General features: G+C 33.5%; 2 protein-coding genes and 1 long non-coding RNA gene across 7 annotated transcripts in view; 2 read left to right on the plus strand and 1 right to left on the minus strand.

The window, feature by feature from the left end:
- LOC100646482 (potassium voltage-gated channel subfamily H member 8) overlaps window positions 1–11232 on the plus strand; it is a 28661-nt gene extending 17429 nt beyond the window's left edge. Inside the window, exons 4-16 of one of the 5 annotated variants that reach the window (XM_003400157.4) lie at window positions 632–763; window positions 1367–1494; window positions 1664–1892; window positions 3232–3395; window positions 3996–4209; window positions 5586–5765; window positions 5999–6198; window positions 6465–6714; window positions 6799–7061; window positions 7365–7513; window positions 7578–7746; window positions 7819–8191; window positions 8410–11232. In XM_003400157.4, coding sequence (XP_003400205.1) covers window positions 632–763; window positions 1367–1494; window positions 1664–1892; window positions 3232–3395; window positions 3996–4209; window positions 5586–5765; window positions 5999–6198; window positions 6465–6714; window positions 6799–7061; window positions 7365–7513; window positions 7578–7746; window positions 7819–8191; window positions 8410–8621 — 2663 coding nt within the window. In that variant the 3' untranslated portion in view covers window positions 8622–11232. Of the gene's footprint in view, window positions 1–631; window positions 888–1366; window positions 1495–1663; window positions 1893–3231; window positions 3396–3995; window positions 4210–5585; window positions 5766–5998; window positions 6199–6464; window positions 6715–6798; window positions 7062–7364; window positions 7514–7577; window positions 7747–7818; window positions 8192–8409 lie in introns of those variants that run through there. The other 4 variants (XM_048411445.1, XM_048411446.1, XM_048411447.1 and 1 more) reach the window with 4 other exon arrangements.
- LOC125386209 overlaps window positions 1–13211 on the minus strand; it is a 35940-nt gene extending 22729 nt beyond the window's left edge. The window contains exon 1 of the long non-coding RNA XR_007226176.1: window positions 12274–13211. This is a non-coding gene — a long non-coding RNA (uncharacterized LOC125386209). The remainder of the gene's footprint in view (window positions 1–12273) is intronic.
- A 639-nt stretch (window positions 13212–13850) lies between these two features.
- Window positions 13851–15829, plus strand: LOC100646155 (mitochondrial 2-oxoglutarate/malate carrier protein). The gene is made up of 6 exons (XM_012315561.3): window positions 13851–14151; window positions 14495–14710; window positions 14803–14933; window positions 15000–15170; window positions 15244–15343; window positions 15422–15829. Exons 1-6 carry the CDS (start codon window positions 14093–14095, stop codon window positions 15624–15626), a joined length of 882 nt encoding a protein of 293 aa, XP_012170951.1. The 5' UTR covers window positions 13851–14092; the 3' UTR covers window positions 15627–15829.
- Window positions 15830–15981: the final 152 nt, after the last annotated feature.

Raw genomic sequence — 15981 nt, forward strand, 5'->3', positions numbered from 1 at the left:
GTTTTAACGCAATAATAATTCATTATTTAATTACATTGAAATTATTTTTTGAAGTTATTATTACTAAAATTTTTCATCGTAAAAATCTTCGCATTGTACTTGATTTTTCAACGATGGTACAATACATAGGCAAACATATAGATTGTAACTCACTTAATGAGAAATTCACTAAAATATTCATAAAATTATTCATGTGAATATATTTTAACAAAATGTAAAAATACTGTCTCGTAAATTTTATTCGCCGAGATTTAATATCAATGTTGCTACATGAAATAATCGTATGATTTATAATAATGGCGAAAAAGTGCGATTTAGCGTTACTGGTCACAATGGTACGATGTAAATGCATGCAAAAATAACACAGGTGCAGCAAAATACATTTAATCAAGATAATCGATTGGATCAAATCGGTTCTATCGTGTTTGTACAACACCACCTGTCTATGTTTCCGATACGAGTTTTACTATTGGCTTTTTGCGTTCAAACCATTGACAGTAGAAATGAAAAATTCATAGGTAAAAGTAAAAAAAAAAGGAAAAGAGAGAAAACAAAAGGAAAAGCGTTTTTGCTTATAAATTTCAGATGATCGACGTTTTAATCGAGATTTAGAATGCGACTTTGATTGCAGGAAGTCCATTCGACTGTCTGCTCGATATTGTTCCGATCAAAAATGAAAAGGGCGACGTCGTTCTGTTTCTGGCTTCGCATAAGGATATCACCCACACGAAGAACCTTCAGCTGTGTGAGTTGCTCGATAGTGGTGAGTTCTAGCCAAGCTTCGCTGCTGAACTCAGTCTGACGAAACGATTTTCTCTGGAATGCATTTCGATCGACGTGACTGATGAATTGCATTCCAAAGTATCCGAGCACGGACCATACATCGGGTATGGATTAAACGTTCCCAATGTACATACTTTTTCAACGTATCTAACGTTTCGTGCTTCTTACACCGCGATCACGCTACACGCTGCACATAAATACCTAATGCAACGATTATTATGAAAGCAAAGACACCAAAGAGCACAAATCAGAAGCTTCCAATAGTTTGCTTTTCTTGTAGAATTTACGCGTAATGGCATTGCACGTGTTAGTCATTTACAAAATTGACCTAGAAAAGCTGCGTATGTACGTATCCCATAGGAATGGGAGATATTTTTACGGTGTACGCTATTTTTTCCCAATAAAAAAAAATGATCGAAGATCAAAGGAAAAAAAGTGTTAACCGATACGACGTTATTGCCTACATATAAATAATTAAATATAAATATACATTCTTCGTCGAACTCCTTGATTGCATACAGCGTACAGTTTTAAACTGTACAAAGGGTAAAGTATATACGGCGATGGTACAATTATATTTCAGATGCAAATGGCAGTCTCGATCCAGAATCGCCTCCAGCTAATTATGGCAGAAGAAGGAGTCGCGCCGTCCTTTATCAATTATCAGGCCATTACAAACAGGACAATAAGCACAAAATTAAATTGAATAATGTAAGTGCTACCATTCCAGTTTTAATCACTTCTAAGAACAGCTTGAACCATTTCATTTACCTTGGGAACATTTACGCTTATATTTACATTCACATTTAGCGATTCACAAAAATATCCAAACATTTACCTACCATAGAAAGCTTTCACGTATGATGTACTATTATTATAGAACCTTCTGCATTCCACTGCACCACCCTTGCCAGAATACAAAACGACGGGAATCAAAAAATCTCAGTTCATCCTAAGCCATTACGGTGGCTTTAAGTCTTGCTGGGACTGGTTAATACTCATTGCGACGTTTTATGTGGCGATCGTCGTCCCTTTTAACGCGAGTTTTATTAACATCGATAGGCCTACGATGGTTAGCGACGTTGTTGTCGAAGCGCTCTTTATAACCGGTGGGTATCATTTCTTCGATTTATTTGTCTCATTCGGGACTGATTTAAAATATTGAAGGGCCGAGGAGAGAACAGACCTTTATCGTAATCAGCCTAAAATTACTAATCAGAGACAGTTCGATATATCGATTGGCGATGCTTTTAAAGTAATTCGGCCAAAAAGGAACGCGAATGGTACTCTTCTCATCCAATTGGTAATTCGAGAAGCTCGTTAAGTTCGAAAGCAACGATTCCTCGCTTCCCTGTTTCCAATCCGCTTTATACTTGTACAATCGTTGGTTCCAACTACTAGTTCCATTCAGTGCAATTTTCTTCGCGCGAATGCAGAGAAATTTAATTTAATCTCGATATATTTGTTTATTTATTCATATAAGACCAATATACAAAAGAAAGCAAGAAGTTCTCTTACCGCGCTAGTAATATTGGTTTTATTTCAATTTTCGTGATGCAGTGAATTCCCCTTGAGTCAGTTTTCGCAAGTAATGCGACATTCGCTTTACAAACACTGAATTGATTTATATTCAAAGCGAATATCGAATAACGATGTCCAAAGTAAGAACTCTTCACTGGTGTTCGACGAGATCGTATCTCTTCGAGGATAAAAATCATAATTTTATTTGTGAGTACAATATAGGGCAGTTTAAACTTGTCCAACCTGATTTTCTCAGAACGTCCAGTCGAATAAAAAATCGTATTATATTACGTTTATGTTATAATAAAATTTTGGTATTTCGTATTTATATCTAGAAAAATATACTGATGAATTTTAGGTGGAGAAAGTTAAAACATCCTGTGAAAGGAGGATTTTATCAGTCGATGCGTATCGTTCCTCTCGTCCAATTTATCTGTATTCGAAAACCTAGTATTCGTATGCATAACTTGATATGAAATTACTTGGACTCGTTTAGCCAATTCGTAGATAAGTATGATGAGCGAATGTTGAGATAGAAATCCTGTTTGCTAACGAGATTAAAAGCAGTTCATCCTGCGGAAATAAAGTTCCTTAACGCGCTGCATTTTCACGTCGAGAAACTCAATAAGGGAAGGGAAGGGATCGCGAGAGTAGTTTGTCTCTTTGATCAAAACACAAACAGAGGTCCGATGTTTCTACTCGCTAAAATTTCTATTCTGCGGTACGATCAAAGTTTGTAGGATTAGAATTAATTGAAAAGTACAAGGGAGAAAATCGTCTGTCTATTTTATTTTAAAGTTAAACGCGTGATTTTCACCCTTTTATCGAATTTTCCTCCTCCGGTCTTCAATTATAATAGAATTATCGAAAACGAAAGCAATAGTTAAACATTGAAAACAATAGTTAAAATCGCACATCTTTCCGCAGATATCATTCTAAACTTTCGAACAACGTACGTAAGCAGGAAAGGTGAAGTTGTCAGCAACAGCAAAAGTATAGCCGTGAACTATTTAAAGGGTTGGTTTTTCGTCGATCTTGTCGCTGCTTTGCCTTTTGATTTTCTCTATGCTTCTGACGTATACAGCGGTGAGGTGAGTAATCCGTAACTATTTCAAACTATTTAGATAGCTCGACCCTGAAACTTTTATACTACGCGTACTAATATACCCGTGTTGCAAGCTGCAAGTTAACTTAAAATTGCCTTGTAAAATCTGTATCTCGATTGCGAATAATAGAGTTTCCTTTCTAATTCAAAATCTTTGGATGTCCTGTTGAGAAATGTAAGGAAGACACGTGTACGATACGCTATTTGCACATTTGAAAACGAGTTATGAATGAAGTTCATTTAGGGAAGGTCCGCGTATTATTAAATTGAACGACATACCGATTCCAAGCTTCGCGTTCTCTCCGGAACACGGTCACATATCAGCTTGAATCGAACGACATATCTCGACATGAATGGTACAATCTAGTCGTCGTGAGTCTATAACAAGAATACGTAATTAACGTCAGTTATTATCAAAGCGGATATTTAACATATGGAAATCCAACATCGATTTGCTACAATACTATTTTTTCGATAAATTAGTATGTACATATTTAATATCGAAACGAATTATAACTAATATCATCGATCTAAATACTTCGATTAACGTATTTCATGTTTATTAATAGCGCATCTTTTATCATAGGAATCGGGACATGGTAACATTCATTTAGTAAAGCTGACAAGATTATTAAGGCTCGCGCGGTTACTCCAAAAGATGGATAGATATTCGCAGTACAGTGCCGTCATTCTGACGATGTTAATGCTTTTTTTCATCTTGGTGGCACACTGGTTGGCTTGCATTTGGTTCGTTATCGCGGAAAAAGAAAGGTTGAGAAACGACGATGATTGGGATCTCGGTAAGTTCGATCTTCATATAATAATATCATTTTTATAAGACACAAATTCACGAAACTTTTACAGTTGAAACGCTTGAATATCTACGAGTCGAGATATAATCCCTTCCTCTTTAACATTTATATGGACAAAAAAATATTCGCGCAAAAAGGTAGTTGTAAATTTTCCTTAACAATTTTATACGTGTTCTCGTGAAAATCAATACGAATGTTAGGAAATTGCTTTAGAAATTATTCTTTCCATCTTTTTACGTCAATTCGCGTCTAACAAATAAAAATTCGCGTATAAAACTTTAAATACTAAAATTTCAAATTTATTTCCGTGCTTCTTGCACAAGCACATACGGTCTTCGGCATTTATGACAGCTTTTTCGCGTTTTCATATGGTTTTTAGTACGTCATGGATCTGTATATTTTACATAAATAAGATAAGGTTCCGTTTATCGCATTACTGCACCAGAAATTTGCGAGTAACACGAGCGAGCGGCTCTAGCGTGGAATTCTATTTCACCCAAGCTAGCAGGCGGCGTTTGTTAAAAAATCAATTCATCGTTAGCAGACGTAACTTTTTACAACTTTAACCATCAACGCTGCGAACGATAGTGCTTTATAAAACAATTGCTTCTTTCCCGGCTCGCCTTTATTACATTCTCTAATAACTGCATTATTGATCTTTTTAATAGACTATTAAATTTTATTGCAATTTTGTGATATGATCAGAATTTTCCAAAGATGCCTCCATAGCAGGATTGCGTTGTAACGTCAAGTATTTTACCGCTCAAATCGTTTAAAATAATATTTGATAGAATTCTAAAAAGGAGAAATAGAAAGTTTTGGAAATGTACGAAAGTCGAATCATCGATATTTATCTAATATATCTGATACATCGTAATGGGATATTCATCATGCGTGAACAGTTTGATTGTCTACGCAAAAGTCAAGCAAGAACCGTACATTTTGAACAAAAAGCTCCGTGTCTACATATTTAAACATACAGATTGATCTTGCATGATTCGATTCAAGGAATTTTGTTTTGGAGAGCACTACGTTCTAGATGGAATCGATGCCCTGAGAAAGTTAGAACTGTATTCGTATCAGTCTGCAAACTTTTCTCTTATGGGAAAGTGTATCGCATAACTTAACTGCAGACGTTTGCCTCTAGGCATACTCTCGTAATACTACTGTTTAATACACTACTGTTTAATACACTACTGTTTAATACACTACTGTTTAATCCGTTCGCGTAAATGAATAATATCCGATTAAAAAGCTCAAAGAGAACATAAAAGGCAATTATATCAACGCGACAATCATAGATGTATTTGATAGAGAATGAACTACTGACATTCGAATCGACTTTGATCGGACGCATTTTACAGGCTGGATTCACACACTGGCAGAAAGGTTAAAAATCTCCGTGGAGAACGTAACGCACGCGGAAAGTTACATCACAGCGTTGTACTTTACATGCAGTAGTTTAACATCGGTAGGATTTGGAAATGTGTCGGCCAATACATTCTCCGAAAAATTCTTCTCCATTTGCACGATGCTCATTGGTGGTCAGTAATCATCATTGATCAATATGTTATACATTATTCCGTAAGGATTATCAATTAATTATTCAAGTTAATTAACCAAGTATTACTAGTTGCCGCACGCGTATCTAATCAATATAAGAATTTGCATACACATGTATTAGGGGGAAATAATATTATTTAATACGGAATAAACTTTGAATGGAAAATTTACGATAGAAAATGTTTCCACATTGTACATATCGTGTATGCTACAGCTCTGATGCATGCCGTCGTGTTTGGTAACGTGACAGCGATTATTCAAAGAATTTACTCTAGAAGATCGCTATACCAAACAAAACTGCGGGATCTCAAGGATTTTTTCGTATTGCATCAGATCCCCGAAGAACTGAAACAGCGAATGCAAGACTATTTCCAAACTATGTGGTCTTTAAATCACGGTATCGATATACACGAGGTAAACCACGTAAACGCTATGATTCAAAGGCTTATAAAGAAAAAGATTCTTGTTCGCGTTTCTTCTTTTCTAGGGAACCAAAAGAATACTCTAACGATCTGTTGTAATATCTATGCAATGTATTTCGATCTCTGTTGCCTAAAAGATCGAAAAATCTGACAAGAGATTTTTATTATGAGCCTTTCGATTACGCTGTATCATATAAAATTGCCAAACGTATTGTGATTCACAATTAGTCACGATTACGCGAGACTTACTGCTTTTAGACCTTGAAACAATTTCCCGAGGAACTCCGGGGTGACGTTTCGATGCATTTACATCGAGAAATATTAAATTTACCGATATTCGAAGCTGCTTCTCAGGGTTGTCTCAAACTGCTTTCTCTTCGCATTAAAAATAATTTTTGTGCCCCCGGCGAATTTTTAATTCACAAAGGAGATGCACTCTCGTACATATATTATTTATGCAACGGCTCGATGGAAGTTGTGCAAAACAACATGGTCGTCGCGATTTTAGGTACGATGTCACAGTGTTCGTAGTTTTGACTATATTCGAAAAATGAGGACTGAGAGGTCACACAGTGTTTGATTTCGTTTAAAGGCAAAGGCGATCTAGTAGGTTGTGACATAAACGTTCATCTGCAACACTGCAGTAACGGTGGTGGAACAGGTGGCGGAGGAGCCGCAGACGTAGTAGTCAAATCAAGTTGTGACGTTAAAGCGTTGACTTACTGTGATTTGAAATGCATAAATATGCATGGATTAGTCGAGGTACTTCGACTGTATCCCGAGTATCAGCATGAATTTGCAAATGATATACAACATGATCTCACTTACAATATACGAGAGGGATACGAAGCTGAGGTAACTATTAATATTTAATATCACAGTGTCGGTAATTGAAGAGCTTTCTGAAAAATTAACCCATAAATCTACTTGTATAATAAATACCGCTCAAAAGTATCTGGACATTTCCATACGTTCCTTGTAACAGTAAAATACTAAAATGTACAAATTAATGGCAAATTACTAGCTGAAACAAACGTTACGTATACTAGCTGTTTCTATGAAGATTCTGAAATCCGATATTCATATTGACAGCGTCCAATAGTAAGAGTAAAAACAAACAAAAATTCATACGAATGTTTCTTAATTATCTACCTTTAGCAAGAGTCAGATATGAACGGACCATCGTTAACGTTACCATCGATTAGCGAAGACGACGAAAATATGCCTGACGAAGGGGAGACTTCACCTTTATCACCACAAAATAAATCGCCTTTACATACGACGAGTCCTAGACATGCCAAGTTCAGGTGAGATTTCACCACATTTTTTCACTCTTAAAAAATTCTTCAAATATCCTACATCGTATAATAGGGATGATCATAGAGAAGCAAAAAGAACCGGAAGAGGAGTTCTAGTAAGAGGGAGAGCGGCTCAGATAATCGCTCAAGAATCAATGGAGGAACATATTCGAGGATCGGTGGAGAGACTCGACACACAATTTTCTACGTTACACCAAGACGTTGCCACGTTGAGTTACGAGGTAAATATTGCGGTAAACGTTCGTTCCACTCTCAGCTGGTCTAACGTTCCCGATTGTTTCGTATAAAAATAGGTGAGGAATGCCATTCAAGCTCTACAAATATTAACGTGTTCGCCTCAAAGTAATCCAAATTTGCCAACGCCCGCGAGTCGTGGGAGTGGCGTTTTGACGAGAAGTTCGTCTCATCCGCCCGATGCTATATGTTGGGACCCACCTAGAAGAATGTTAGATGCATCCACGCAAACCGACTGGCCTGCGGATCTGTTCGAGTCCTGGATTCGAGCAAATCCTCAACGAGTTCTAAGGATCCTCGAACTCGATCCGGATACTCTTTTGAGACAACCACCGTCTCCTACACCATCGCCATCTTCTCCTCCGCCACCGCCATACGAACCCTTGTCACCTATTGTTGGGACACCGCCACAATCACCGTCTCTCGCACAAGGTAACCATTCGAATTTAATTTCTTTTTTCACTTATTATCGAAAAATGTGCAAACAGTTAAAATATGAATTCTACGGGTATTTTAAAAATATCAAACTTTTCGTCGTTGTGATTAGAAGGAATACAATTGCGAGGAATGAGCAACAAGAACAGTAGAGTTGAATTTTTAGATTGCAGTCTTTTGAAAAGTTGTAATATACAGGAAAGTTATTGTTTCAGGAAAGGCTGATTTCGTTTACGGTAATAATCATGAAGATCGACACATTCCTCGTTTATATAAACCAACAAACTCTACGTGGGTTCGGAAGAACAAGTTATCGCACAGATTTAGTGCCGGCGATGCCGAGAACGCGTCTTTGTATTCAGCGTTTAGCACTCTACGCCGACTTCCTGAATCTCGATCGTTGAAATTCGATCCTTTTGATAGCTGAACGTTTCCAGAAACATATCAGGGTTATAAGCCTTAGAAGAACACGTAACCCAGGAAGGCAAGATGTTTGTACACGAAACAAGAGCAAAAGACAAATTTCATGACTAAAATAGAGCAACGAGAAGCAAAACCACTCATTTTAAGTGTTCAAATTCGTTCATTTTTTATCACCTGTATTTCGACTCCTATGAAATCTAGAATCAACAGTTTAGTCATTTTTTTACGGATTGGAATACTTGAATTCAATCGATAGTTAGCAACGAATGATCGACATTGTCTTCATCCCAAAAATAATCCTACGATAATTGAATAAATTTCTGTATAGTATAGCAATGATATAAGAATTTTTTACGACACGAAACATGTCCAAAGAAAGAAAAATGAAAGGATCGCCAGCATTGATAAGCTATAAATACACGTACGAGTATATCTATAACCTTGCTCATCCGAGAGACTTTTACATTTATTTAGGGACTCGACATCTCACCGTCTGATCCGAATCTCTAGAATGGAATACGTGTACAACCATAAATTTTAATCTAAAAAATATATCGTATGCGAAGTGAATTGTTGGTACATTTTTTCATGATCTAAAAGATATTTTGAAAAGGTATTTTTTAACTAATTCCTATATTATTATCGAGAATGTTTAAAATTCGGATAACGATATAAAATATTGGAAATCTACTTTCTTTTATAGAAAATTTTTGCTTCTGTCATTCCATACGCATACGTGTCGCTGTGATTGATTATACCTAGTTAGCAGAAACTATGTCGTTTATTTAAAGATGTTCTCTTGCAGTAATTTTGCTGTAAATAAATCAGCAAAACGTATTACTTAAGAGCATTCGTGTTTTCACTTTCACATATGTGAGAAGAACGTTCAACGTTCAATATCGCAAAGTCTTCGCTTCGAAAGACTTTAAGATCTATCGGGGAGAACGAAGTTTTAAACTTTAGCGTAGCAATAATATGCACAACAAATTTCGATGTATCCGCTGACGTCCAAATTAGACAGTAGTTATTATAAAGTAGTATCTATCATCGCAGTAAAGATGTTGATTTCAAGGTAGGTAAGACAAGTACGTTAATGAAGGAGGTTATTCAAATGATTAATTTTAAAATGAATATATCATACGAGATTATTACGCGGGAGATGTATCCAATTGTAAGTATTTCTTGAACAAATTCAATGTAAATATTATATCGCTATTAAAAATATGTGATAAGGCACGGCTTTGGCCATGCACAACAGTTGTATTCGTTCATCTTTCATCGTCATTTGTGAAACATCAAAAAATTATTCGTCTACTTACGATATCGGGCACCCACGATTCGGTACCTACAATTTGATTTCAACGAATATAAGAATTGAAACATAAGATGATCAATCGTTTAACCTACTTACATTCTCATTCCTTGAGCGCACAAACAATGATGCAATACCAATGTTTTCTAAAATAATCGTTCGAATATATTACGTCATAGAGATAAAGCGTGTAAAGTACGATATTTGTATTTATTATATCATCATTTCACAAATGTCAATGAAAGCAGCTGTTTTATAAATATTTCATATATTTTGTTATACTATTTCTATGCTCCTCACCTTATAATTCAAGCTAAACATATTGTAATATTTAACCTACTCTCACGTATTCTACTACTTTTTACACTTTCCGAGAAACTAACTACGAAAGAAACATTTGTCATCTTAATATATATGAAAATGTCAGTAAGCACAAAATATGATTATTCCTTAACGCACATTTCAGTGTGCTCCAAGTTGACGAAATTTAAGGATAACGTACTAAACCGTGCAATCGCGGTACAGTATAATAATTTTAATTTAACTATTAGATTGAAAATGAAGAGAAAAAAGAAAATTGTTATTTATATCTGATATGATACAACATAAATTTATGCATCTAATGTATACACGGATATAATGTGTATGGATACACGTATATATACAGGCGTATGTATACTATCACCACTTCCCTGTATGAACTTATTGTTGGTTAATAAGTTTATAACAAACATAGAAGGAAAGAAATATCAAATTATCAGAGATATAGCTAAATTTAATGAAATTTTTTATCGTACACTTTTTAACCAATCTAGTTAGAAAACTTAGAAAAATCAACGGCCTTAAAATAAAAACTTATTGTTCTCACTATTCTTGCATACCAAAGATAATCTAGAATCTAGGAATATGGTTTCTACGTAACTGACGCCTATGATTTTCCGTATAAACTTGCTATATCAAATTACAAAACACCTTTGAAAGCCACGTTCAGATAGAATAGTGAAAAAATACATATACATACATACTGTACAAACAAAACATTTTACATCGTTTTTATACCTAATTGTCGAGTGCAATTTTCCAGGGGCGACAAATATCGAGTTATATTATATCAATCGCAAATATAAATATTGTACAGAAAGAGAGGCATATAATTCGAAAATGATACGAATATATTTATAATTACATTACGATTGATGAGATCTTGAAAATACTAATGTTAATAAATAATCTTCAAAATGTCTCTTTTAAATAACTTGGCTGAAATACGTCTATCGTATACGTACGAACTCTTTATCAATTATTTCGAGAGGAAAAATACTATTAATTTAATGTGCATATTATTCTTTTCGGTATAACAAAAAACTGAGCAGTAAATACGATTATCAAAAGAAGAGTCAACCTGCTAAAATCTTTCAGACGTTTGTAAATATTGTTATCTGCTTACTGTACAGTGTGTATCGTACAATTGGTCCTTTGTTCACTCGTCTCATTATAAAAAAAAGAAGAAATAAAAATAATTACAGAAATGTTTGGTCTAAATTTTCTTTCGTGTAATCGCATGTTACTTTTGAATCTTATTTTATATTTTTTACATATGGATTTAAAATATCGAAATCTATTCTATTCAATAATCTATTCTAAACTCTAATATTTCTAGAAGGAACATTATGTTCAAATGTTATTTAAACAAGTAACGGAATATTTTTCAATATGGCTTCCATTCGTTTTTATGAGTGCAACCATTTTACGTCATATTTGCATATCGTTGTGAATCAGCGGTACGATCTCGAATCTCGACTATATGTACTTATTGTTACCGAGCCATGTTCCGATACAAAAGGATTCCCGGTTGCATTAAAACAATGAATCAAGTATAGAAAAAGATCAAATGACTACATATAGAACAAGATTTTTAAAAACATAATCGATATTCATATATATATATAGATTTCGATCGTGAATCATGTACATACATAACATATATGTATGTATGTATGTACACATTCTCCGAAGTATGCATATGTTAAAAATGTTCAACTTCAGTACTATGCTGTAATATCACATTTCAAAAAGATACATTAATATTACGTATAGCTCTGTATATTTTGTATAAATACGTCAAATTAATCGTTGTTTAAACAAGAAAGCCACATATTACAAAACAAAGTAGGAATCATTGGCGTCGCACTTGCAACAAGGATCATGGTATATTCTACTCTTTGATCGATATATATATATATATATATATATATATATATATATATATATATATATCAATATTTTCTACTTTATACCGATTTATAACCATATTATGTACGTTACGTGATTGTACTTGACTTACTTGTCCACGAAAAGAAGCTTTTCTCAAGTGCTTTTTGTTGGTCCTGTTGCAGCAGCTTGTCATCCCTTTTTTCCAATCACACTCACAAATCACTCTAATAAAGTTCGCGTCGCGTCGGTAGGAAACTGCACACGTACGTTAGTTTAGGACGGGTTACTATCTAAGTCAACAAAGTTCATAAATTATTAAAATGAAAATTATATAAAATTGAATAAACATAAAACTAATGAGAAAAATACAGTTTACATTTTTAATTTAATTTTTTACATTTATAAATATCTCTAATTCATTTTGAATAATCTTTTCCATCGAAGTGTTCCCTATATTTTCATATTTTTGCACAACTTTTTGAATGTCACACGTAGTGTTCACATGACCTCACATTTTCAGTTACTAATTCGGTACGCGACTTTTTCATCTCCGTAAATTTCTTAACAAATTGTTTAAAAATTTTGCGAATTTGAAATACATAGTGTTGGGAAATGTGAAGAAAACATGCAGTACATGGAAACGAAGTGATTGTGGTAAGTTTTTTCAAATATTTAATGTAATGTTGAAAAATATTTAAATATAATTTCATTGCAGCTATTATGCGAAAATTCTTGAAATTTGGCGTGCCTATGCCAACAAATTTTTTTGCTCCATAATTTTCCCTCTTCTATTTTTAAATACAATTTTCATTCTTCGTGCTTCACTCGTCTTTCAAATGACGGGTTCTCACATGTAATATTAATAATTTATTAAACTATATCTTTTCTTCTATGGCAGCTATTTAGGATCTGCGTCTCTTATGGTCACTACCTGCAATAAGAAGCTCTCTACGAATGGTGAGTTTTCAGTTATTTTCTATTACTTTCTTTTACATCAAAATAAAGGGAGTGAGACAGTATTACGAATTAACTATCGTGTTCCTAGAAATTCTGTATGGGTATATATATAGATTCCTTTGATGATAAATTTGAATATAGAAAGACTATTTCACGATAACTAATAAAACAATATCTTTTTAATAATTTTTTAATTATTTAGTAAAGACGAGAAATACTAAAAATTTAATTTAGATTCATTTAAATTTGAACCAATGGAATATTCTTGTTCGTTTATAACAAAATGTAACAAATTAAAAATTACGTAATATCTAAATTATATTATTCATTTTTATACACGTTTTAATAAATTTTAAGACTCTTCTTTTCATGATTTTATTATCTCTTTACATCTGAAGTAACCGTCTCCCCTCTCCCCCTTCCCTCTCTCACTCTCTTAATACATATATAAATATGTACATATATATGCATGGATGTGTGTTATTATCGATAATCGACATTCAAAAATTTTTTGAATATGCAATTTAAACAATAAAATTTTATAAAATTAAACTATCATTATTAAACTAATAATTAACAATTTTTACGTAAAATAATTCTGCATTATCGGTATTATTTTATTATCATCGTTATCACAGTCGTTATTATCGTTCCAATTCAGTGATAGATGAATTTATCAAAATTCTTTATCAAGTGTGGTACATATCACAAGTAACTTTGTGCTACGAGATGTCGCTAAAATACAAAAAATTGATAATTCAGTATGGGCTGGTATGGGAAAGGGTAAGCGAAGGATGGAATTTCTGGGATATTTGATAATCTTCCATTTAGATCAATTTAGTGCTCTCAACAAGTCTATATTGAGCTGGTGCTTATTTTTCTGCTTTTAAAATTTTGTAAATATCACGTTTGCGTCTACAACATTTTAGGCAACATCTAATTTATAAATTACCTTTTAATTATCAATATAAGTGTCATACAATATTGTTAAAATGAGTAATCAAAAGACAGTGCCAACTTCAATAAACTTCCTTTTTGGGGGAACAGCAGGGTTTGTTATTTTTATCATCTTAATTCATTCATTTGATTAAGAACACAATATACATTGTACATAGACATTTTAAGAAATTCAAGCAAAAGACAACTTGCTTTGATTCAAGTATTAATTTTAGCTATCAAAAATAAATTTAACATATTTGTATATATTTTCATGAAATATTCGTATCTGATGATATTTTAAAATAGATATTACAACTTACATAAGAGTCTGTATTAGCTTTCATATCTTCCTATATAGGAATAGTTTATATAGTCCTATATAGTCTTATATAGTTTCATGGCCAGTTTACCATCAATGATTAGAAAGCTAAATATAACTGATTACTTTATTTTAGAATGGCTGCAACATGTGTTGTTCAACCATTAGATTTAATAAAAAATCGAATGCAACTAAGTGGTACTAAGACATCGACGATAAATGTAATATCTTCAATCTTAAAAAATGAGGGTGCTTTAGCTTTATATGCAGGCTTATCTGCTGGTTTATTGCGTCAAGCTTCATATACAACTACAAGACTTGGTACATATGAATGGCTATCACAATTAATTTCGTGAGTACATGTATATTGAGAACATAGCCAATGTAAAAAAAGGTATCATGTACCAAATACAGTCATTAATATTTCTCGTGATATTTGTTTAGAAAAGACAGCCAACCAAATTTTATAATGAAAGTATTGATAGGTTGTACTGCTGGTTGTGTAGGAGCATTTGTCGGTACTCCAGCTGAAGTTGCCTTAATTAGAATGACTGCCGATGGTAGACTACCTATTGGTACGCCTATTGTTAGTTGAATATTGAACAGAGGTTTTCCAATCCTTAGCAATGATGTATTTTTAGCTGAGAGACGCAATTATAAAAATGCATTTAACGCATTAGTTCGAATAGTCAAAGAGGAGGGCTTTTTAGCATTGTGGAGAGGTACCATTCCAACAATGGGAAGGGCTATGGTTGTAAATGCAGCTCAATTGGCATCATATTCTCAGTCTAAAGAAATGTTACTTAACACTGGTTTGTAAACATGTAAATAAGTAAGAATCAAATGATTAACACTAGGATAATGTTTTTTTATATATTTGGATAGGATATTTTGAAAACAATATTACATTACATTTTGTAAGTTCTATGATATCAGGTTTAGTAACTACCGCTGCCTCTATGCCAGTTGATATTGCTAAAACAAGGTAAAGTTTCAAAAAAAGTAAATTAGTGAAACAGTTAATGAAAACGCTTTCACACTTTGCATTATTGATGACTTGCAGGATTCAAAATATGAAAATTGTGGATGGTAAACCAGAATTTAAAGGTGCAATAGATGTTATAATTCAGGTGTGCCGAAATGAAGGAATATTTTCATTGTGGAAAGGTTTCTTTCCTTATTATGCTCGTCTAGGTCCACATACTGTCTTGACATTTGTTTTTGTAGAACAAATGCGTGATTTTTACAGAACATATGATGCACTTTAATACACAAGCATGCAGTAAATTTTCAAAATGTCTAAGCAGCATTTTTGCCAATATTTTGTTTTATATCTAACCTTTTCCAAGTTATATGCTTAGACTGAATGTTCACTCTTTCAATATAGCTTTTGTTTGTGTATTAATATTTGATAGACATTATTCATGTATTCGTATATAATGCACGCACAATAATAATTTTATATTTTAAATGTTGGATACCTTGATAACTTATGCTAACCTCACCTTAAAGTTCGTCAAAGATTAGGTTATAGTATATACATACGTAACAAGTCATACACGTGTTTACGTCGATAAACAAATCTTCTTACTGCTTTATGAAAACAATACATTCTACTAACAT

This window comes from Bombus terrestris, chromosome 13 (assembly GCF_910591885.1).
Source record: "Bombus terrestris chromosome 13, iyBomTerr1.2, whole genome shotgun sequence".
NCBI classification, from domain to species: Eukaryota; Metazoa; Arthropoda; class Insecta; order Hymenoptera; family Apidae; genus Bombus; species Bombus terrestris.

Excerpts from the sequence above, each read along its gene's own strand:
- LOC100646155 (XM_012315561.3), top strand. The coding sequence starts at position 14,093 with ATGAGTAATCAAAAGACAGTGCCAACTTCAATAAACTTCCTTTTTGGG. Across the intron at positions 14,152-14,494 it reads CTTTTTGGGGGAACAGCAGG|AATGGCTGCAACATGTGTTG; the intron begins GTTTGTTATTTT and ends ACTTTATTTTAG. Across the intron at positions 15,171-15,243 it reads AGAAATGTTACTTAACACTG|GATATTTTGAAAACAATATT; the intron begins GTTTGTAAACAT and ends ATATTTGGATAG.